This window comes from Camelina sativa, chromosome 11 (genome assembly GCF_000633955.1).
Source record: "Camelina sativa cultivar DH55 chromosome 11, Cs, whole genome shotgun sequence".
Taxonomy (NCBI): Eukaryota; Viridiplantae; Streptophyta; class Magnoliopsida; order Brassicales; family Brassicaceae; genus Camelina; species Camelina sativa.
The window spans coordinates 38,012,864-38,037,358 of record NC_025695.1 but is presented as its reverse complement, the minus strand read 5'-3'; the positions used below and the strand labels follow the sequence as shown (position 1 = coordinate 38,037,358).

Here is a 24,495-nt window from a genome sequence, read left to right as displayed (position 1 = left end):
AGTAGTACTACAAAGAGTTATCAATCCAAATTGTTGTTTTGCTAGCAGATAAGATGCAATCAGAAAGAAGCAAGTCAAGCCATGCAATAATAGGAGTTTTGTCTAACAACCTAAGATGAACAGAAAAAAAAAACAGAAATAAAGAACTACACGATCTAGGTGCTTGATGCAAACAATTGTGTACCGAATCGAGTAGGTGTTCGGGTGATAAGCGAATAAGAACAAAATCAAGAACAACTCAAAGTACCACACGATCTAAGCAATCGAGTACATGATCGGGTTGCTGGTCGGGTTGATAAAAAACATTAATCAATCAAGATGTGAAAGCTCCGAAGGATGGGGTAATTGGTTGATAAGTATCCCTAATCAACTTAGAATGTTTTACAAGCCTCAAGCAAGCTATAATATAGACAATGAATATAAAAACCTTGCTAATCCACTCTCGTGGTAGAAACAATCAGTCTTAATCACTCTCTTACCCAACTCTTGCTGGAGAAACATAATCAAATAAGCATTAAAATCCAATTCATTATTGTCAATAAACTCCTTACACATCTAATCTCTTAGGCTAAGTGAGTAAATCTCCGGCATAGCTAATTCAGGCATTTCATCGAGCACCTCTCGGTGTGAAAATGTTTAAGATCTAATCCCAACCTCTCGGTTTGAAACTAGCTTTAAGATCACTAATCGATTAAGAACACCTAGACTATCCCATCTTTAGAAACTTTAGTCCACTACTCAGATCTCATTGCAATCAACTTAAACATAGAAACAAATAGGATTTGCATAACAAAATGTTGGAAAATGAAAGCAATCAATGTATTGAAAAGAAGTAAATGTAATACAATATCAAAAGTGAAAGAAATGCAAACCAGAAATTAAGAAATCTTAACAAAGCTTTTTCTAATGTAAAATAGGCTCTCTGATCGTGTATGGTGGCTCTCGCTCACTCTCCATATGCCCTCTCGAAAATGGGTTAAGAGAAGGTTTATATATACAAACCACTTGACCTAGCCGCACTAGCTGTCATTAAAGGCATCTACACGAGGCTAAGGTCGAGCTCCTGTTCGGGTGATTCTTCTTGAATTCACCTTCACTAGTCGGGTTGAAGCCTCGGGTTCTTCTCCTGCATGATCAAACCTTCGGGTTAGGGCTTGCGTTACTCATCTTCTACTCCTTTCCTCCTTCTTGGCAATAGCTGAAACTTGTTTATCCTCATTCCTGCTCTTTTTAGCTCCAAAGCACTTGTTTTCATCCAAAATGCAACAATGCAGCAATGCAACAATGCAGCAATGCAACACCTAAACAACCTAAATGCAAAGGACAGACTCTAAACAATGCGAAACATGACTAACAATATGCCTAAGAAAGTGTAAAATAGAGAGACATCAATACATGACACAATATCTACAAAAACCCTACGTAGACTTGTCGAACAAGTTAACATCTTAGACATACGCCGAATCCCATATTTAATCACAGAGTCCCATGCCCTCGCGAAGCCAAAGATGGAATTCAATGCGAAATCAAAACATAATGCTCGTGTCGTCATGTCGTTGACACCAACAATTTCTGTTGACCAATTGGTTCCTATTTTAAATGAAGAGGTGGTTCCTATTTTTCATTGGTTATGGGCTCCACCAGGTCTGGACATAAAAAATTGTACCCGAATATCTAACCCGGAATCCGACCAAAAAAACCGGGTTCGGGTTGGAGAAAGATTTGCCTATAATATTGGATTCTATTTTCCAATACCCGTTGGTTTGGGTTAGGGTTGGATAATACTTGGTACCCGTTTGTAATGTAAAATCGGCTCTCTGATCGTGTATGGTGGCTCTTGCTCACTCTTCAGATGCCCTCTCGAAAATGGGTTAAGAGAGGGTTTATATATACAAATCACTTGACCTAGCCGCACTAGCTGTCATTCAAGGCATCTATAAGAGGCTAAGGTCGAGCTCCTCTTCGGGTTCGACTTCGGGTGATTCTTCTTGAGCTCACCTTCACTAGTCGGGTTGAAGCCTCAAGTTCTTCTCCTGCACGATCAAACCTTCGGGTTAGGGCTTGTGTTACTCCTCTTCTACTCCTTTCCTCCTTCTTGGCAATAGCTGAAACTTGTTCATCCTCATTCCTGCTCTTTTTAAGCCCCAAAGCACTTGTTTCCATCCAAAATGTAAAAATGCAGCAATGCAACACCCTAAACAACCTAAATGCAAAGGATAGACTCTAAACAATGTGAAACATGACTAACAATATGCCTAAGAAAGTGTAAAATAGAGAGACATCAATACATGACACAATATCTACAAAAACCCTACATAGACTTGTCGAACAAGTTAACATCTTAGACTTACGCCGAATCCCATATTTAATCACAGAGTCACATGCCCTCGCGAAGCCAAAGATGGAATTCAAATGCGAAATCAAAAAATAATGCTTGTGTCGTCATGATGTCATGTCGTTGACACCAACAATTTCAATTGACCAATTGGTTCCTATTTTAAATGAAGAGGTGGTTCCTATTTTTCATTGGTTATGGGCTCCACCAGGTCTGGACATAAAAAATCGTACCCGAATATCTAACCCGGAATCCGACCAAAAAAACCGGATTCGAGTTGGATAAAGATTTGCCTATAATATTAGATTCTATTTTCCAATACTTGTGGATTTGGGTTAGGGTTGGGTAATACTTGGTACCCGTTTGGGTATCCATCAAACCCGAACATATAAACATATTTATAATATTTAGTATTAATATAATTTAATTACTTAAAATTATGATTATAAATTTGAATATTTTAATTAGTTTTATACCTAAATATAAATAATAACCAAAATATCAAAAATAATTTGTTACATAAGTCAAAATTAAGCTAAACTTATTTAAATTTCATTAATTTTAAAGATTTTTTTTCGGGTATCCCATAGGCCGAATCCCATATTTAATCCAATATGTTCCAGAAAGAAAAAAACATTTCTTACGAAACAAAAAAATTACTGTTGTACAATACTTGGAGTGGATCTTCCATAACCGGCCCATACACGGCCCGTATAGGAGCAATGTACGTCCAAGGCAATAAGGCCCGTTGGCCATCTCCTTTTCCTAGTCGGTTTTAGGCTTTGCCTTTACTATATATATGTAACCTCATTCGATTTATCAGTAATAAGAACAAGAGATTTACACCTTCAAATTCTCTAGTTTCATAACACGTTATCAGCACAATCGTTCTAAAGATCCAGCTGAGTAAAACCCCATAAACCCTAAACCGCCGCCTCTCCTCTTTTGTTCTTCCCCGAACCCTACTTCCCATACTAGCTCACGATCAACCCCTGTTCGTGACTAGTCCTTGTTCAAGATCAGTTTAAGCAGCCTGTGCTTGTGATCAAAGTTCTATCCAAAGCAGTTCGAGGTTCGTGGTCCTGTACGTGAACGGTTTGGTTTCTGTTCGAGAGAAGGGCGCCGTTCGTGATCCTGTTCTTGATCGGTTCGTTGTCCAGTACCAGATCGAGGTTCGTGGTTCGTGATCAAGGGAAAATCTGAGGTCTTTAGCTCCCATATCAAAACCGGTCAACCCCTATTGGTGTTAAGGTAATATCGGACCTATTAGGACACATATAATCGAACCTGATCTTAAAACTATTGAACCCTAAACATGCAAGTACACAACTAACAAAGCTTAAGATATCTAAATCCTAAAAACTTTAAAAATCGGATTGTATGTTGTCTAGGGATTGTTAGATTTCTTGTAAATTGAATCAACTATATCATGATTAAAATTTGGTTGATAGTTATTGCTTGGTTGTTTGTTGTGTTGCATGCATCTTGAGTATTAAAATCGGATCATGTTAAGGGTGTTTAGAGAATCGATTATAGCATAGATTGTTTCTGTAAATTTTCGGTTGCATGAACCATAAAATCGAATCCATAGATCTGTTTCTAGGTTGTTAAAATTATTAGGATAATTTCCAAATAAAATGTAGTAATTATCCTAAAACTTAAAAATATTTCCCTTCAAAATATTCAATCTTAAGAAAAAGGAAATCCAATCTAGTAAAAGGAAAATTTCTAAAAATCAAAACAATTTAAGAAAAAGGAAATTGTTGCATGCTAGTATCTATCTAGGTTTGTTGTCTTGCATGCATGATTAAACCACGAAATTTGAGTATAAGTATTGGGCATGGATCTGTCTCATTACCGCATGACCCTATGTATTTGGCATGGTTCAGTCTCATTACCGCATGTCCTATTAAGTGATTGCATGGATCAGTCTCATAATACCGCATGCTAATGAGCGGTTGTCTATTTATGTATTATGCAGATGGCAAGGCTTAACAATCTTGACTATGTTGCCTTGAATGCCTCTGGAGACAATTACCTGCAATGGGCATTGGACACAAAGATCATGCTGAAGTCAAAGGATTTATTTGAGTGCATTGAGGAAGGTTATGAACCATCTGATAAGCAAAAGTACAAGGCCATTATGCATATGCGCCATCACCTTGCTGAGAGTCTCAAGAATCAGTACCTCACCATAGAGTATCCACTTGACCTTTGGACAGAGCTGACAAGCAGATATGGACACCAAAAGACGGTGCTCCTACCAAAGGCTCAATTTGATTGGAAAAACCTAAGGATCCGGGACTACAAATCCGTGGATGAGTATAACTCAGAGCTTTTTAAGATTGTCTCAATCCTTAGGTTGTGTGGTACTGAGGTGACCGAGAAGGAGCTCAGAAAAGACATTCTCTACTTTTCACACTAACAACATACTGCTTCAGCAACAGTACCGTGAAAAGGGGTTTAAAACCTATGTAGACCTAATCTCGTGTTTGCTGCTAGCTGAGCAGAACAATGAGCTATTGATGATGAATAGTGCATTGAGACCTCCTGGTACAGCCCCATTACCAGAAGCTCACAAGGTTGACTTAGCAAAGAAAAATCCTCAAGAGCCTAAAGAGCCAAAGGAGACCAAGGAGTCTAACTATGTCCATAGGGACAACAGTGGCCGTGGCCGTGGAGGACGTGGTGGTTTTGTTCGTGGCACTTACCAAGGACATAAGTCCGGTAGTCAGGGCCGTGGTAACCGATCCGGTTTCGGCCGTGCTCGGGGTAGAGACCGTGGGGCATTCAAGCCACAGCCAAAGACCAAGTCCACTTGCCATAGATGTGGTTTAGAGAACCATTGGTTTAAGAATTGCAGAACTCCTAAGCATTTTGTTAATCTCTATCAAGAGAGCTTGATGAAAAATCCAGAGGCTAACCTGGTTCATCTCGATGGTGAAGATGATTTTGACCATGAGAAGGATGATCTATTTGATCATGAGACCTCCGATTGTTTAGGAGAGGATATGTGAACTCAAAATGTTGTTTTGGTTTAATTTTTATGCTTTATGTTTTTGCATTTGATTGGATTATTTTTGTTGAATGATTATTTGGTTTAAATTGAAAGTTATTTCATTTCCTTCAATATATTGTTTAAAACAAAAATTATTGTCATTATAGAAATGGCTGAGGATAAAAGTGAACTTGTGGTGGATAGTGGATCCAGCCACACAATTTTGAAGGATAAGAGATACTTTATTAGTCTCATAATAAAAAATGCTAATGTTAGTACAATTGCGGGTATAGCAAGCCTTATAGAGGGCTACGGCCAAGCTCATATATTATTACTTAATGGCACACATCTTGAACTAAGTGATGCCTTGTATTCACCCAGCTCTAAGATAAGCTTATTGAGCTTTAAGGACATTCGATTGAATGGTTACCATGTTGAAACAAAGGGTGAAGGAGATAAAGAATTTCTATATATTAAAGAAATTATTCAAAGACATAAGAAAGTCCTAGAGACTATACCTGCACTAGCCACTGGTCTTTACCATGCTAAGATTAACATGATAGAATCTAACTTGGCAAATAATAAAATGTTCAATGAACAGTTCACACTATGGCATGACCGACTTGGCTATCCGGGTTCTAACATGATGCGTAAGCTTATTATGAATTCAAATGGGCACACTCTTAAAGAGAGAAAAGTTATCCCTAAGAATCTCACGTGTTTAGCATGTGCACAAGGGAAACTTATTATAAGGTCATCACCAGCAAAAGTACATAAAGAAACTTTGCATTTTCTGGAAAGGATACAAAGGGACATATGTGGACCTAAACACCCACCTTGTGGGACGTTTAGGTACTTTATGGTCCTTATTGATGCATCGACTAGATGGTCGCATGTTTTTTTGCTATCCACAAGGAACCTAGCATTTTCTAGGCTGTTGGCTCAAGTTATAAGACTAAGAGCACACTTTCCAGATTTTCCATTTAAGACTATACGTCTAGACAATGCTGGTGAATTTACATCCCAAGCGTTTAATGAATACTATATGTCCATGGGGTGAGTGTGGAACATCATGTGGCACATGTCCATACACAGAACGGATTAGCTAAATCCTTCATTAAACGTATTCAATTGATTGCTCGGCCATTGTTAATGAGGTCGAAGCTTCCTCTGTCGGCTTGGGGACACACAGTATTACATGCAGCAGAGCTTATACGCATTAGGCCATCTAGTGAACATAAGTATTCACCATCCCAACTATTAACGGGTCATGAGCCAGACATATCCCATCTCAAAACATTCGGGTGTGCCGTTTATGTACCGATTGCTCCACCACAGAGAACTAAGATGAGACTTCAAAGGAGGATGGGAATATATGTTGGATATGAGTCTCCCACCATTATTAAGTATCTTGAGCCAACTACAGGAGATTTGTTTAAGGCTAGATACGCGGACTGTCAATTTACAGAATCCGAATTTCCTATGTTGGGTGGAGAGACAAGCAAGCTGGTTAAAGAATTAACATGGAATCAAACATTTTTAAATTGGCAAGATCCTCGAACTCTAGCATGTGATGCAGAGGTTCAAAAGATTATTCATTTACAAAAGCTAGCTAATCAATTGCCAGATTCCTTTGCTGACCCAAAGAGAGTAACAAAATCGTACATACCAGCTTGTAATGCACCAATACGTATTGATGTTCAGAAGGAACACAATCAAGTTGCTACAGAGTCTAAGCCACGTTTAAAACGAGGTAGACCATTAGGTTCCAAAGATAAGAACCCTCGGAAATCTAAGAAAGGTGCAAATCAAACCGAGGTTAAGGAAATTACAGACATGGCCGCAGCAAATCCTAAGGTACCGAATGAGGTTTGGGACGCTGAACCTCAAGGTCCTGAAGGTATTGATAATAATGAGATCTCAATCAATTATATCATGTCTGGAATTCAATGGAACCGTAAGAATGTCGACATTGATGAAGTATTTGCATATAAGGTAGCACTTGAAATAAATGAGGATCATGAACCCACGTCTATATTAGAGTGCACTCAAAGTAAAGATTGGCTAAAGTGGAAAGAAGCCATTGACGTGGAGTTAAACTCTTTGAAGAAGAGGAATGTGTTTGGTCCTATTTTAAGGACACCATTCAATATAAAACCAGTAGGACATAAGTGGGTCTTTGTAAGGAAGAGAAATGAGAGTAATGAAATCGTGAGATATAAGGCACGACTTGTAGCACAAGGATTCTCTCAAAGAACAAGAATAGATTATGAGGAGACATACTCCTCTGTGATGGATGCAATGACTTTTAGATATCTAATAAGTCTGGCTATAAGAGAAAAATTGGATTTGCGGTTAATGGATGTTGTAACTGCATACTTATATGGTCCACTGGATAATGAAATTTATATGAGATTACCAGAGGGTTTTGAGCTTAAAGATAAGAGTGGTTCTCGAGAACAGTACTGCATAAGGTTGAACAAATCCCTTTATGGACTGAAACAAAGTGGTCGAATGTGGAACAATAGACTAAGTGAGTACCTATCAAAAGAAGGCTATAAGAATGACCCAATCAGTCCATGTATTTTTATAAAGAAGTTTGCAAACAAAGGGTTTGTAATAATAGCAGTGTATTTGAATGATTTAAACATCCTTGGAACCTCTGGTGAAATTGCCCAAACAGTAGAATATCTCAAGGAAGAATTTGAAATGAAAGACCTAGGTAAGACTAAGTTCTGTTTGGGATTGCAGCTTGAGTACATTGATAATGGGATCCTTGTGCATCAAATGGCATATACAGAAAAGGTACTCAAGAGGTTTAATATGGACCAAGCTCACCCATTGACCAGCCCAATGGTTGTGAGGAGTCTTGATTTGGATAAAGATCCATTTGGTCCAAAGAAGGCCGATGAGGAAGTCCTCGGTCCTGAAGTGCCATACCTCAGTGCTATAGGAGCGTTAATGTTCTTGGCTATCCACACTAGACCGGACATATGTTTTGCCGTGAACCTCCTAGAAGATTTAGTTCTTGTCCGACTAAAAGGCACTGAAACGGTGTTAAACATGTTCTGCGTTACCTATAAAGGACGACACTAACTATAACAAGGAAGGTTTAGTTGGTTTTGCTGATGCAGGTTACTTATCGGATCCGCACAACTCAAGGTCCCAGACCGGTTATGTTTTTACTCACGGTGGTACGGCGATATCATGGTGTTCTATGAAGCAAAGCATTGTGGCCACTTCATCTAATCATGCGGAGATCCTAGCAATGCATGAAGCCGGACGTGAGTGTGTTTGGTTGAGGTCAATGACTCAACATATCAGGACAGATTGTGGCATGATCGACGATAAGGAAGCAACGGTCATATACAAAGACAATACAGCCTGCATTGCACAGCTCAAGGAAGGATACATCAAGGGAGATCGGACGAAGCACATCCTACCCAAGTTCTTCTTCACACATGAACTACAAAAGGCCGGAGAAGTTCAAGTGGTGCAAGTTCAATCATGTGACAACTCAACCGATCTCTTTACTAAGGCATTACTGACAACTACATTCAAGAAGCTCATGCACCAGATTGGAATGCGGAGGCTTAAGGACTTTAGGGATGCTTAGAACAGGTGGAGCAATGTGTGTTGTACTCTTTTTCCTTCACCATGGTTTTGTCCCATTGGATTTTCCTGGTAAGGTTTTAATGAGGCAACACCCCCAAGCGTATTGCATCGATCCCTTAGCATCGGTACGGTTATGTCATCCAAGGGAGAGTGTTGTAAAACACTTGGAGTGGATCTTCTATAACTGGTCTATACACGGTCCGTATAGGATCCATGTACGTCCAAGGCAATAAGGCCCGTTGGCCATCTCCTTTTCCTAGTCGGTTTTAGGCTTTGCCTTTACTATATATATGTAACCTCATTCGATTTATCAGTAATAAGAACAAGAGATTTACATCTTCAAATTCTCTAGTTTCATAACAATTACAACATTAAGAAAAATAAAAGAAAGAGGTTTCTTGGGAGAAAAATCAGACAACTCCTCAAATAACTGTACAGTTTAGATTTATTTTCATGAGAACGTTTTATGTCGGCAGTAAAACGCTCTTCAACATACTTCATCTCATCGCCATAAATTACTGAAACAAACCCGTATTGATAATTTATGATGATGATCACACCAAGAAAAATCCAACCGGCTGGTGCATCAGAATATAGACCGACGATCCCCCATGCCATCCCAAATATTGTTAAGCCAGAAATATACCAATTTCCGAAGCCATCCACGGGAAGAATTAACTGAAGCAATGAGATTGTAGCGAAGATGGAACAAAATATAAGAGCAGAAACATCCAACCGCTGCCACGTGTAACTGATGAGGAACATAGCTACACTAACAACGAATGGTAAAATGTTGATGAAGATTTTGTGGGCTTTGTAAGCCGGGTTTGGTAAATCTGAAGAGACAAAGCAACTACTCAACTTGCAAACGTAACAGTAGGCGCACAAGAACCCCAAATACCTAAATATAGCATAACTAAAACTCATTCCTTCTTTGTATGCAATCACAGAGTCCCATGCTCTCGCGAAGCCAAAGATGGAATTCAATGCAAAATCAAAAAATAATGCTCGTGTCTTCTTGTCGTTGACACCAACAATTTCAGTTGACCAATTAGACAACATTTTTGCGTTGAAGATAACTGGCATAGATATATTCTATACTATATACGTTTGTTGTGTTAATCTCTAAGCATTAATTAAAGTATATATAGAAGAGATCTTGTATTTAATTTGTTTATTTTTAATCTTTATTTAATATGAAAAAGATATGGTTGTATAACTTAAAATATTACAAGTAATGATAAATAATCTCTAATTTCTAACACTTGTACAAATAATATAATTTTACATATATTTTTTTTTAAAATTCAAATATATAAGGACAATTAACAAAAGTAGCACTAAAATATGTTTTTTTTTCAAGTCTAGCACCACATTTATAAAATTCCACTAATAGCACTTATATATATAAATCTAAATTAATTAAAATAGAGAAATAATTCTTTCTTCCTCAAAACACAACCGTTTGGCACTTCTTCTTCATCCTTTCTCAAAACAAAAATCGATCTGGTTCTGGAGGAACTTTTGTCGCCTCGTCGTTTCTCTCATCGCCTCATCGGATTCATGTTAATGCTGTCTCGTCACTGGTATATCACTGTTTCGCCGGAGAAAATAGAGATTTGTAAGATTCAATTAAAAATAAAGGAAAAAAAAAGACAAAGAAGAAAGAGAGATTTGAAAGCTAGATGGAGGTAAGCTAGTCTCTGATGCTCACGATTGTGGTTGTTGGGGATTATGCTTTTTGTGATTGAATTAAAGGGTGTGATTAATTTGTGAAAAATTCTCGTTGTGTGTCCTTTGTAAAATTGGGGATACATTCATCTCTCCAAAATTGAGTGTTGGTAAGAATCGGTGCTTTGAATATGTTGGGAATAAGGTTTTAATTGTTTATTGTACATTTTTATTACTCATTTCATGAATATTTTAGAAAGATTGAAACAAGATTCCAATTGGTAAGAATCGGTGCTTTGAGTTTGTTTGTTGTGTCGTATGTCTCCACTTTGATCTGTAGCAAAACACTTATTAGCACCTTTTGCATATTACTTTTTTAATGTGTCTTTACTTTTGTATTTCTATAGTCATAATTGAAGCTGTTTTTATGTTCATTCCATGATAATTTAGAGAAACTTGAGATGAAAAGTTTTGTCATTCTTATTGGCTTAACTGATAGGAATAACTCAAATTGATTTGGATCTAGTTTGAAATTCTGATATTGTATAAGTTTGCTTCTGATTACAAGGTAGACTAGTAGTAGTATTGCACTAGTTGTGGATTACAACTTTATTGTGCTCAAGATCAATGCATCTAATACAAACATTATGTTTTTGGCTCTTATTATTGTGGTAACATTGGTAATTCAGGTGGTAACTTTGTAGAGATGCGGATTTGGTCAGAAAAACTGGAGTTGCAACAACACCCAAACATTCAGGAAGGATATCTCGAATTTCAGGAAGGCTTTCATGAAAAAAAAAAAAAAAACATACCATACACGCCCCCACAAAGATTTGAAACCAAGACTTTGAGTATTGTACTAGTAAGGCAAACTTTTCATTAAAAGATTTTATAAAAATAGTTTTGATAAATCATAACCCTTAGTAGTATTAAAGCAAGTGTATGTATATTTCTCCTTTATGTTTTTCAATTTTTTGTAGTAATGTTGAGTTTTTATGTTGAACGTTTCCTTGTTTTATGATTTTTTTTTTAATAAAATCATTATTCATAGATGCTCTCTTGCTCAATTCAAAGTTTTGTTGATAGCTCGCATAATATCTTCTCATGTTCTTGTAACTTTAAAAATCATCATCCAACATCAATCATTCATTGAAAATTCAGGAAGGATTCTATGAAATTTAGGAAATATTTCTTAAATTCCAGGATGACCTTCATAAAAAACATGATATTGGTAAACACCTAGATATACACAAAAATGAACGTATTACCCCTCACTAATAGAGTAATCTTTCACATATTGAGGCAAAACACCAAAAAGAGTTTTAAAAACAGATTCATATAAATTTAGGAAAGATTTGATAATATTTAGAAATGACACCTTAAATTTCAGGATGACCTTCATAAAATATTTAGAAGACACAAACTTATTACTCTTATATATATAGATATATATTACTCTTATTCAGCATGTTCACAAAAATAAAATCAAATATTTACTCAATAAATGGAGTAATCTGTGATATATTAAGACAAAAAAAAAAATCCAAAAATTCATTTCTTTAGATGTAGGAAGAATTTCATAATGTTTAGAAAAACATCCTTGAAATTTAGGAAGGTTTTACTAAAATTTCAGAAGTCTCAAAAATGGTGATGATGAGAACCAGAATATCCTCCTTCACGGTACCTGTGTATTAAAATGCAATGACGGAGGATGTACTTGTGTCAAATCATGAATGAGCTCTTGATGTCAAGTTAAAGTATGTGAGACCATTTCTGATCCAGCTGAAGACACCTATGCTTGCATCTGGGCGTTCACTTGTTTTAGTTGCCTAAGAAGTAAGTTAATCCCAGCTTCAAGATCACTCTCTGTACCATCTAACTTTCTTAAAGCTTTTGTGGAAACAAGTCTATGATAAGAATGCATTTGCTCGTCGAGCTGAACTTCAATCTTTTTATCATGTGGGATTCACATGAAAAATACACAAAGACAGATTTGTTTGAAGTATAAGAAGGCGATCACATCTCAATTATATCCAATATAAAAGATAAATTCCCTAATTTGAATCAAATCCAAAAGGCAAAACCTGAAAACCCAAGTTTTAAGATAGATTTCAGACGCTACCAGCTTCATAAACGTGTTATTTAAATTGAAAGATTAATGAACCTGTTTCCATAAAGCATCCCAAGAGCTAGGCACATCCAGGGCTCCAAGAGAATCTGTTAAAAAAGTCTCTCCTTTTTTGTTACGTTTAGGAATGGTTCTAAGAGGAATAGTCACCTCAGTAGAATCTGTTAAAAAAGTCGTTTAGGAAGGTCTTCCTAATATTTACGGATCACTTCCTAAATTTTCAACAATGCTCCCTGAATTTTAGACAAGGCTTAATTCAATCAATATTTTTGTGAGAAACTATGATATTAACATTTTTTTTGGTCACCAAATAGTTTTCATTAAATAGAAATAGAGTTTAGACACAATAAGTCACAGGAGGCTAAAGCCTCTTTTGCTAACGAATCTGCCACATGATTGGCAAGACGAGGAATAAAATTGAAAGATATGGTATCGAAACTACTCCGAAGTTCTCGGATATCTTGTAAGAGTCCAAAGAGCTCGATGTGGAAGCCATCTCCATTTATCAGATTGATAAGGCTTTGACAGTCCGAGAAGAGTTGCAGCTCTGTTTTATTCAAAAGCAGAGAATGTTTCAAGGCCAGAAATACCGCCCACGCTTCCGCAATTAAGGCTGAGCCTATACTTTCTTTGTGGTCGGAGAAGCGTTCTTCATATGCGGAATCTGCGTTCACTACAAACCACCCAAAACCTCCATTACAGGTCGTGGAGTTCCATGCAACATCCACAAACACTTTGCAACTAGACGTTTGTACTGGTTGTTCCGGTTGATCTGTGATTAGCCGAGGGGTCGTCATCATATTTTGGGCTTCTTGCCATTCTCTCGCAGATTTTATCGCTCTTAGAAGAATGTCTGAAACAGGGATCTCTTTGTCCTCAAAAACTATGCTATCGCGGGCAAGCCATAGCTGCCAACAAATCCATGGGTACAACTCCCCCGTTGATACCCCCGACGGAGGTAGATTGCGCTTTTCCTTTGCTGAGGAGAGAAAATCTTCTATAGTTGTTGTGGAGCTTAGTTCCAGATGGAGAATGGGAGCCTTAAGCCACACCTCTTTAGCACGCCTGCAATGTAGAAGAAGGTGTGAGACTGATTCTGTTTCTCCACAACTCCGACATGTGACCTCTGCATTTAATCCCCGTCGAGCTAGTTGTTCTCCCACCGGTAACGCATCAGACATAGCTTTCCACAAAAAGTTTTTAACTTTTGGAGAGGTATGAAGCTTCCACAGATGAGATTGCCAGTTGAAGTGTAAATCAACTTCTGGGATATCAAACGTGGAAGTTATACCATAACCAGAACTTGTGTACAAAACACTCTACAACCAGATGCACCAACTCATAGCATACGAGCTCATGTCTGCTAACGATGCCCCAGAGAGAGACCCCAAAGATTGGTAATGTCTTTTTCCTATTATTCAAAGTCTAAACATACACAATTGATGCTTTAACAACACTGTTCGTTGCCTCTCCCAGGATTCTTGAAGGAAGCAACGATGGTGGATCGACATGGTGTGTTTTGGACAAGCAAACTTGTCAGGTATTCGAGGAGAGGTTCCAACGCAAATCCTACAAAATAACAACACCTGGATTCCAAGCAAATCTTTTCAGGTATATGTTCAAGTTTTTGATAAGACAGTCCCATTTGCTTTTTTTTTTTTTTTTCCTAATGTCTTTATATTGCAGGTTCCGGTTTCTAAGTGTTAGAGACGTAAATTCGACCTCGAGACTACAACTAGGGAGCATCGATCTGTACAGAAGCCACCCGTAAAATCAAGGATGCAACATCAAATGTACTTTTTTTGTGTATCATATATAATTAATTCCAAAAACAACAGTTTGTTTGTCTTCACTTTCTGCAAATTGGCCTTTGTTGTATAATGAATGTGCATGTGAAAGCTAATGTTATGGTTATAAGTTATATAACATGTAACTTCATGAGACCAATTGTTGTGTGTTTGATGTCTCTTTAAGTAGCGTTATTGGTCAGGTTAACAAATTACCTCAACCAAAAGCTTTCATTTGGTACTAATTTTTTTTAACTATTCTCAGTGAATTCTAAACTGTGAATCGAAAATTTTGCATTATCATTTTTTTTCATAAATTTGCGAACTATTTGTGGAAGCTTTGTGATTTTTGCAATCTCAAAATGTTTTTCTTTTTTTCTTTTTAAGGAAAATAATGATATTCAAGAAAATATTTCGAATTATGTTGAATTATATATCCTCTAATTTCTAACAAACTCGAATTTACAAATGAAATAATCAAATCAAAACCACACACACAAGAAAAAAGAAAAAAAAAATCAATTATTAAAAAAGTAAAACAATTATAATATCAACTCAAGTTAATTAATTAATTCAAAGAAATGTCATATGACTAAAAAAAAACAACAGAACTACAGAAGAGTCTCATTTAGAGTTTTGTGTCTTCCGATTGTTGTCTCTCTCCCCCTATCAATGGCGGAATCGCGTGATGATCTAGCTGAATCGCTACAAAACCTCTTCACAAGTGTATCAACCATGGTCAAATCCGAGCTCCAGGTCAACTTAACTTTTTACAGCTTTCCTTTTTAATCAATTTAAAAAAAAAAAAAAAAAAACAGATCTGAAAATGTTGGAAATGGATAAAAATAGGGAACGAACAACCATCTGGATTTATTGGAGAAGATGAATCTGAGAGTTGCGTCGGAGTACGATGATCTCGGTGACGTGGCATCTGGGCTGAGGGTTTTCGCGGAGCAGATGAAATCAAAAAGCGGTGGCTTTGATGAGTTTGTCGGACAAATTGACGCGATCGAGAAACAAGTGTCGGAGTTTGAAGCTGTGATCTCTGTTCTAGATCGCTATGTCTCTGTTCTCGAATCCAAAATTCGAACTGAGTATCGTCATCCTCATCATCGTCGCTCTAATGAATCTGTTGTTACTGATTAATTTTGATTCAATTTAGCACCATTGTAACCATACATCGTTTGTGGTATGCTACTGAGGTTCGAACGTATTTGGATTTAGCTAAAATTGAAGCTAGCTAGATAGATTTTGTCTCCATTATGTTTAAATTTAACGAAGGTAGTAATTAATTATAGAGACCTTAATTATATGAGAGATTTTCTTAATCAATCTGACTAAACTTGTTTTACTCAGTAAGTCAGTATCGATCTGAACCAAAGTACCAAACCATCGGTGGTGGTGGCTACTGGTTGGAGGCTTGTAGCGAGTAGGAGTGACTGAGTAGGAACAAAACTTCAATCCATCCCCAAACCGTTGGGTTAAGTTTTTTCTCAACACAAACAGTTTGGTTTAGGTTGGTTTCAAACCAAACCACAATTTTCTTAGGATGTCTAGTCTACTAAACAACCTTGAACAATAAACATAGTAGTACACTAGTTGTTTCGTCTATATATTTGAGCTGATATTTTTTTTTTTTTTTTTTCATTTTAGTTTATGAGTGTGATTGATTACTCCGTAAAAGCGATACGTATTTAAAGCAGTATACCAAATATTTTGCATCGATTTCTTTTGTTATTCCATACATTTTCTAACTAGTTTATCTATAAAAGAACTATCTAACGAAGATGAGTTGTGTTTGTTATCCCTGTTAAACATACTAAAACCAAACAAACTATATCAAACCTAAAGTACCATTTTTTTTTGGGTCAACCAAAGTACATCAATTATTTAGAGTATAATACATCGGTGAAATACATAAACCTTTAAAAAAATATATAGTCATCATGGCTATAGCTTTTATAAAACCTAGTTGAAACTAGCTTTTTCTTGTAAAAAATTGTGACAATGTAATTATGTTATCTGTTTCAGAATTAAGCAATTTTACTAGCTTTATGCAATTATGCTAGCAGCATAGTTGTTGGAGATTTTGTTAATTTTGGATAATAATAGTGGACAATCCAGTTTATGGTTTGGTTCCGGTTCAATTTTTCGGTTTATATGTTCCTTTTTCTTTTTCTCTTTTTTTTTTGGTTAAAAAAGCTCTGATTCCATTGGGTTTAGTGAACTTGAGAGAGAGATTTACGAATACTCTCTCGTCTGATTGTTATCTGTCTCTCTCAAATTGGCTCGTCCTCTCCATTAGTTCCTCTCAAGTACCACGCAAGCTGCTTCGGTCTCTCTCTCTCTCTCTCTCTCGCTGCTCTTGTTTCTAAATTGTAAGCCTTCTTCAATTCCTTTTCCAATGTTTGTTTATAGATCTCAAAGTAGATCGGAATTGACTTTAAGAGATCGACAAAACCAGATCAGTTTAACCATAGTTGCTCCTCCCACTCTCTTGTAGGAACCTTTACCTAGACTACTTATGATATCATCGTAAAGTCTTAGCCTTTAGGATTCGTATTTACTTAGCAGAACCCAGTTATGGAATCATTGAATCAAAGTAAAAAATCCTGATGTGTTTCTGTGGAATTTTACTTCAAAATCAATACTTTTTAGGGTTTGTAATCTAACATGTACTCCATGGTGTCCAAGCTCGTCCCTTTTTCTTTTCTGTAATGTAAATTCCAATGTAAAGATTCGAAATTTATGTTGTTTCAGATTTTTGCTATCTTAAATGGGTTCTGTTGAGAAGAGATCAAAGGATGTCATGAGTGACATCCCAACCTTCAGTGCTGAGAATTTGCAGAACAATTTGAAAGTCATACAGAACAGGTTTTGTTTCAATACGATATCAGTATATCTCTCTCTTTTGTTTTCCTCGAAAAGATGATCGTTCTCGTCGTCCCTAATATTTTCTTGTTTTTACAGCCGGACGTTTCTGTCTATCATAGCTGGTGTCCTTGCAGGAATAATTGGATTCAATGGCTTGACTGGTTTTGTATTTTACTTTGTTGTGATGTTGATCACATCAGTTGGGCTCATGGCTAAGGCAGGGTTCTCAGCTGACTTGTACTTTGATTCGTTGAATCGGGTCCTTTTTGACGGCTTTCTTGGTGGCCTTATGGTATGCCATCGTTTCCTCTTCCTTACATTGTTTGTTGCTTTCCAAATACCACATCCTTAGATTCAACTATTTTTATGTGCACTATCAACCTGTTATGCTCATAATAATGATGGTGTTTTTTTTTTTTTTTTGCAGTCGTTTGTGCTGTTCTGGACGTATCCTTAATCTCAACATCTGGTAGTCACACTTATAATATGAAAATGTGAAAAAGTAAATTGAAGGTTTGAGTAGCTTTATGAAAGAACATCCATGGTATGATATGATGTAGCTAATAATATATAGCTTCCTAGAAACATGTGATTAACCTAGAAATGGCCTTTTTGGTTTAGTAATCTTCGTATAGAGAAAATGTTTATGTGCACTCGAAAATAGTTCTCTCTTGCCTCTCTTTGTCCAAGTTGGTTTCCTTAATGTTGGAGTAGATTTGCATATGACTTGGTGCACATATTCTGAGGGAACTTCAGCAGCAAATGAAGATGGTGAAACAAGACACAAGAGTGAGTTCGGGTTTGCAGCCTCTTCAAGTAACTGAATAGATTGGACAATGTTTCTCTGGTTCTCTCGTTGAACAACAGATTATGAGTTTGTATTACCTTTTTTTTGTTTCAAAGTTAACTGAGATCACATCACCTATGAAAACATTTAGATTGAGCAGTTTTAAGTATTTTTACGCTTTCCTCCAATTTTCAATGTTTCCATTGTTTTTTTGTTTTTCTGTTTTTTCTTTTGTTCACCGCATGTTTAAGTATACCGGAAGATGCCTACTGAGATAAGTTAATCCATAAAAAAAATTAGGACACTCTCAGTCGAGTTTGAAGCTCTTCTATGGGCAATGCAATGGGGATTGATTGTCTGATCAGCTTTTGGGATTGATTGCATGTAGTTAAACTAATTCGACCAGGTTTGGAACTCTAAAGTTGACCACTTCTTTTCCTATAAACAGTGTGGCTAGTCTCACCAACTCTAGTTGAGTAATAAAAATATGAGGTCAAACAGGAAAAATAAATACTATTAAACTCTCAAAATTACTGAACCGTTTACATAATGAATTCTCAGGATATATCAAAATTTTTAGGTCCTTAAAAAACCTATTCTCTAATTTTCAATCTCTAGTCATAATGATTTGTGAGTGATGATCCTAAAGAACTCATCATCGAGCTTTCTGTAAAACCCATCCTGAAGAGTTGGTTTCACAAATGTCGTGCATCACCTGCGGCAACACAGAGTCAGAGACTAAAACAAGAACACTTTTGGTCAAAACACAGAAAGTAGAAGAGAACTCAAGTGAAGACCTTTATGTATTCGTTGTTGGTGATTTCACGTGCAAGCTTGGTCCTGCCTACTGTAAATACTTGAGCCTTCATAAGCCTTGTTCCAGGTGGATTATCACGTAAGAGCTCAATCACCACGTCCCTGATGATAACGAACACAGTCATTAGAGTTTCCACAGAAACACAAAGAACCAATGTGAGTATGCTCCAACAAACAAGTAACCTCAAAGCATCATATTCTGGGTGGTCTGGAGACGACTTAGAGACAAAAGAGCCGTAAATGTCAACAGCCACATCACTTATAACTTCTCGGAGATTGTCTTGGTAAGCATCTACAGCTAACGCCACATTCACTGCCATGCCCGAATCAGCTTTTGGATTATTCGATGTCGAAACTGCAAGATCCCTAAGTCCTTGGCAGATTGTCTCGTAGCTGCACAAAAAAATCCGTTTCATATCCAATAATCTGAAATATTTCAAAGTTCAGATAATTGAAAAGTATAATTCTAACGAATCTCACCTGCAAACTTTGTGAGTTTGAAACACCTTCTTTAAGGCCTTTGGTAACGCCCTTTGAAGTTCCGGTGGCATTTTTTGTCCGTCAGCACGAGGTATCGTATTTCTTGAACTTCCTCCTTTGTCAGAGAGGGTTGTTGGAACCTCCGGTTTAACTGTAACTGATGCATTTTTTCCAACAACATTCCTCCTGTTATTAGCTCTACTTTTTCCTCCTTGGGTACTCATTACTGACTCTAGCTTCTCTTTCTTTTCCGCAAGAAAATTATCTTGCTCCATAACAATCGCTGGGTAGGATTTTATGAATGAGACATCAGTGGGCTCTTTGAACTTCCAATCGTTTAGCAGAGGCCTTTCTTTGGCAAATGCAGTCAACATAGTTTTCGCCTTATCCTTAAGGCCACCCATCGCTTCAACCTCGGAGTACTTTATAGTTGTCTTCTTGCTGAACAGACACAGGAGATAATCCCTGGAAGCTCCTACAGGCCCGTCTAGTTTTAGTAGACTAGTTTTGGGAGTCCATAAACCTTGAACTAACCAGCCATATTCTTGGAGGGCCTCTAAGAAATCCTCGTCTGAGAACTCAGAGGCATAATGCTTAAGAACTCTGTATCGAAGCAGCGGTGGTCCCTGTTATGATAGAACGAGTTAGACAAATGGCTTATATTTTACTTAAAACTAAAAGAGCACAAACCATATAATTTTTCATCTTGAAAAACAGAAAAGAACAGGAAATTGTGATACATAATGCTGACTACAATAGCTACCAACCTCGCAGAGCAACTTTTGCACACGTTCTTTAAGTTGTAAGGAGAGCAAGACCCTGTAGGCAGAAGACTACATCTTAAAGAACATAATAAAAGGGTGCAAACGTTGACTAGATGACACATGAGACCAGACATTGGTAAAGCGACAGTGAATTTTCTTTTTGATGATATAGATGACAAATGTGAACTAGATGACCCTGATATATTATACCTTTTCGATGTTTCTTTCGATTCAGAGTTTTTGTTGCTTCCTCCACGGCACAGTTCATTGATATAAACGCCCCTTCAAGGAAATACAAGAGGATATTAAGAAAAAGAAAAAGTTTAAGGTAAGCAGGAAAACCCCAAAATCTCTAAGGCGAACTAAGTGAAAAGGAAGACATCATACGGGCTCATGTTGAAATCTAATGAAGAGTTCCCATTCGACATCATCCCGTTAAGATATTTGGAGCAACTTTCGGACTGAAGTCCATGATACGTGAGTGCAACCCAATTCTAAAGGAAGAAGAAAGATAGCAGCATAAGTTTACTAAGCCATATCCACCAACAAATCAAAGAAAAGATCACATAAAAGCTAAATAAAAGTCATACATCTTCATTATTTGGTTTCTGATCCGTCGAAGCCTGCACTCCTTTGTTCTGCCACAAATAGAATATATAGACTCAAGACTAGACTCACGTAAACGGTGGCATAAGCGTAGCCAAACTACTCAGGCAAATCTTTGACACAGAAAGAAGAAATGAAATAGAAATAAGACTGAGCAATAATGCTAAATCTTCAGCGCTTTAAAAATTGAACCAAAATCAATACACCTCAACTCTTTTGCAAATTTTGGATCATGATCTATACCTGTTTTTTGGATGTTCCGACAGATTCTTCAGTGGATTCTGCTTGTTTCTTTTTGCCGTCAGATGAAAGATACTGCATAGACGGTCGAAGCTGAGCAACAGCATGAACAGGGTTCAAGTGTAACTGCAAGTCAACAAGTCCAATTTAATAAGGTATCCAGTCCACATTCCACAACAATGTTATCAAGTTTTCGAAACGAGGAAAACAATACCTTATCACCTGAAAGAACCCCAACAGCATAATCCAACGTAGGAGGCTGCTTCCAAGTTGTTTTCAAGGTCTACCAAAATGAACAAATAAACCAGAGAAATGAAGTTGCATCACAAAGATCAAACTTAAATCAAGGTTGTAAATTAAAAAACCCTACCTGCGTAGTCATATTTACTCCAAACGTGGAGTCATAGTTCTTCGAATGAACATCCATAGACAAATCAATTTCCACTTGCGATGTAGAAGGATTCACTCTAACCTTAAAACACATAAATAAACGAAAAGATTAGAACCAAAACAAAAACGCAGATCAAGTAATAGCAATACACAAAGTAGAACACTCACTTCTTGGCATCTTTCATCCATTTCATATGGACGCCAAGACGGTCTTAGAGGGTATTGTAGAACATAAAGCTGTCACATTTAAGAAACACACACATTAATCAAAACTCCATAAACAATTAGCAAAACCAAAAATGTCGTTTGAAGAATCTAATCCAATACAGACCTGAGTATTAGCATCAATAGACGGTTTGAAGAAAACATCGATTTCACGAACAACAACATCTTCTTCTTCTTCATCATCTTCTTCCATTTTCTCCTCCTGTAATGGAAGCTGATCTTCCACAATCAACTCAGTTTCCATGATCTCCGGCTCTTTATCAACTTTTGGATCAATCTCCATTTTCACAGCACCATTATAGACCTCGGGTGGTTCAACCTTAGCAGCACCAGTGGACTTGGCATCAACGTCATGCTCACTCTTGCTCACAGACTCAGTTTGTGACGACGCCGGCTGCTCCGGTTTAGCTGCAGAAGGTTCCGGTTTAGGTTTCGGTTTAGTCTTCCCGGCACGGCCAGGTGCGAATCTACGGGTTTTAGCAACCTCCTTTGGCTTGGGTTCATCATCAAAGTCCATATTTTTTAGCTTTTCGCTTCCTGTGACAATTGCAATTTAGGGTTTTTATTCATCAAACGAAATAAATACCGATCAAACCCAATACGTAATCATAACAAAGATTCAAACTTTGTCTAAAACACACTATTTCCAAAACCAATACTTTCAGAAATCTTAATCGATAAATCTTGAACTGTTACGAACTGATAGAATCGGGAAGTGTGCAGAAGAAAGAAAGAGGGCAAAACCTGTAAATCAACAACAGAAGAGAAGATATAGTCACACTCCTCCGGGCAAAAGAGAAACGTCGGCGAAGAAAGTGAAAGACTGAAAAAAAAAAAAATGGAAACCTTTAAGGTTCGAACCGGAGATGTGAAAACAAAAACTCTATATAATATGAGGCGAAGCCTCCAACAGAGCTAGTAGACCTTTTAGGGTTTTTATGTAAACTATTATATTTATTGGTTATTCTACTAATCGGGGGTATTGATTGAATTGTAATATTATAACTTAGCTAGATAAGGGCCCGCACGATGTGCGGCTATTAAACTCGTTGATGAGAATAAATCCTAAACCCTAAACAATTTTATAAAAATATAAAAAGAAAATTTATTTCTTGAAGTAAATATATAAATAGTTTTAGTTAGAGAAAAAATCATATTTTTATTTACCTTCATACACATATTTATATTTTTATATTTCTAATATATTATAAAAAATTATTATAATAATCTAAAGCTAAATTATATCCCACCAAAACTTTTGCCAAATACTCATCATTAAAAATATTATTATTGTCAAATTTCAAAAACGTTTCACAAGTTATTACAACATATTTAGATGCAAAGAATTCATCAAAGCATTATATTATATAGTAACCACGTACAATTTTATTGTATATTTCTCCATTAAAAATATGCTCTTAAACTCTAAATTATTTTATTGTTAAAGTATGCTCTGTATCACCACTTATAAAATGTCTTTTAAACAAATCAAAAATAAATTTTATGTTGCTTGGCATAATTATAGTTCTTATAATTACTAAAATTGTTTTGTGACATAATTTCTTTAACCATGAATTTTTTTTACTCCAAAGATTTTTTGGATAAACAACTGGTGAAAATTATCTACTCTATTACAATGATTTTATGACCAACCCAATCAAAGTTGAGAAATTGAAAGAAAGTTAATACTATAACATACTAAAAAAAAATTGAATATTATAATCATGATTGTATATATAAAGTCTTAGAACTATGAACTCATCTCAAATATTCTTGAATCGTAAGTTCTCAACTTATTTCTACCCAAATCAAAAGTTCTCATATATTTCTTTATATACCTGGATTTAAATGGTTTAAGAACCAAATTCGAACCCCACATAAATCAGGTTTGAAACCAATTTTAAAACGGTTTACCGTTCCAACTTCCCAAATTAAAAAATCGCTTCTCAATTACTCAGTCAAGCAGCTCTTGTTTCAGTACCAGAATCATTGACATTATCCAGAAGAGAAAACTCTAGATTTTGACCAAATACATCAACCACCGACTAATCTTCGAAACTTATAACGCTACTAACTGTAGAATTACTTTTGGACCTTCATCAATGTCTCCATCCTCGATTAATTTAGCAGACTTTATATATTTTGATTCCATTTCATTGCATCTGATAGCTTTCATTGAAGAACTCACACAAATAAAAGACCCAAAATAGATCGGCAAAATTATATCAGAAAAAAAAATCAAAGATTAAAGCTTTTGATATAAACATGTAAATTTTATGTAGATATAATGTTATTTTCTTAATTAGTTGTTCTTATTACGTTTCAAAAATAATAATTATTTTGACATAACATATGTTATATTTTTTAGATTTGGTATTCACTATTTCATGGAGTAATAATATACATGCTTAATGAATTATTTTTTTGTTTATACATATCAAAATCTAATTGAGAAAACACATATAATATAATTAGCTTACAATGGAAAATATACTAGTTTTGTCAATTTTCCTTTTTGATTTAGGAATTTTTTTTTAGATATAAAGATGTAAATTTTATGTAAATCTAATGTTATTGATATATCATGGTTTTTAGATGTTTTTAGCCATTATATAAGTCTTATTTATAGAGTCTTTTTGGTATTTTCAGAGTCTTTTGAGTCTTTATAGGATTTAGCATGGATGGGAACTTAATGGAGCTAAATAGGAAGATTTGGAGCTTAATCAAGCATTGAGGCTAAGCTGTGAAGTTGGGAGACAAGTTCAGAGACTTGCATCGG

General features: G+C 36.2%; 3 protein-coding genes and 1 long non-coding RNA gene across 4 annotated transcripts; 3 read left to right on the top strand and 1 right to left on the bottom strand.

The window, feature by feature from the left end:
* LOC104725452 lies at positions 10,317-11,426 on the top strand. Its single transcript, XR_757912.2, has 2 exons — positions 10,317-10,639; positions 11,309-11,426. It is a non-coding gene; the product is annotated as an uncharacterized LOC104725452 (long non-coding RNA).
* On the top strand, positions 15,128-15,792 carry LOC104725451 (biogenesis of lysosome-related organelles complex 1 subunit 2-like). Its single transcript, XM_010444120.1, has 2 exons — positions 15,128-15,290; positions 15,384-15,792. Exons 1-2 carry the CDS (start codon positions 15,207-15,209, stop codon positions 15,678-15,680), a joined length of 381 nt encoding a protein of 126 aa, XP_010442422.1. The 5' UTR covers positions 15,128-15,206; the 3' UTR covers positions 15,681-15,792.
* LOC104725450 (ER membrane protein complex subunit 6) lies at positions 16,747-18,390 on the top strand. Its single transcript, XM_010444119.2, has 5 exons — positions 16,747-16,912; positions 17,295-17,408; positions 17,505-17,700; positions 17,836-17,855; positions 18,123-18,390. The coding sequence occupies exons 2-5, from the start codon at positions 17,311-17,313 to the stop codon at positions 18,151-18,153; spliced, it is 345 nt and encodes a 114-aa protein (XP_010442421.1). The 5' UTR covers positions 16,747-16,912; positions 17,295-17,310; the 3' UTR covers positions 18,154-18,390.
* LOC104725449 (DNA-directed RNA polymerase III subunit RPC5-like) lies at positions 18,691-22,590 on the bottom strand. The gene is made up of 14 exons (XM_010444118.2): positions 22,461-22,590; positions 21,823-22,253; positions 21,660-21,728; positions 21,472-21,573; positions 21,316-21,384; positions 21,105-21,227; positions 20,846-20,893; positions 20,643-20,749; positions 20,466-20,537; positions 20,259-20,310; positions 19,492-20,117; positions 19,195-19,404; positions 18,993-19,113; positions 18,691-18,910 (listed from the first exon to the last, which is right to left on the bottom strand). Exons 2-14 carry the CDS (start codon positions 22,231-22,233, stop codon positions 18,851-18,853), a joined length of 2,070 nt encoding a protein of 689 aa, XP_010442420.1. The 5' UTR covers positions 22,234-22,253; positions 22,461-22,590; the 3' UTR covers positions 18,691-18,850.

Excerpts from the sequence above, each read along its gene's own strand:
- LOC104725451 (XM_010444120.1), top strand. The coding sequence starts at position 15,207 with ATGGCGGAATCGCGTGATGATCTAGCTGAATCGCTACAAAACCTCTTC. Across the intron at positions 15,291-15,383 it reads TGGTCAAATCCGAGCTCCAG|GGAACGAACAACCATCTGGA; the intron begins GTCAACTTAACT and ends GGATAAAAATAG.
- LOC104725450 (XM_010444119.2), top strand. The coding sequence starts at position 17,311 with ATGGGTTCTGTTGAGAAGAGATCAAAGGATGTCATGAGTGACATCCCA. Across the intron at positions 17,701-17,835 it reads GCTTTCTTGGTGGCCTTATG|TCGTTTGTGCTGTTCTGGAC; the intron begins GTATGCCATCGT and ends TTTTTTTTGCAG. Across the intron at positions 17,856-18,122 it reads TCGTTTGTGCTGTTCTGGAC|ATTTGCATATGACTTGGTGC; the intron begins GTATCCTTAATC and ends ATGTTGGAGTAG.
- LOC104725449 (XM_010444118.2), bottom strand. The coding sequence starts at position 22,233 with ATGGACTTTGATGATGAACCCAAGCCAAAGGAGGTTGCTAAAACCCGT. Across the intron at positions 21,228-21,315 it reads GGGTTCTTTCAGGTGATAAG|TTACACTTGAACCCTGTTCA; the intron begins GTATTGTTTTCC and ends GTTGACTTGCAG. Across the intron at positions 20,894-21,104 it reads TCGGAACATCCAAAAAACAG|AACAAAGGAGTGCAGGCTTC; the intron begins GTATAGATCATG and ends TATTTGTGGCAG.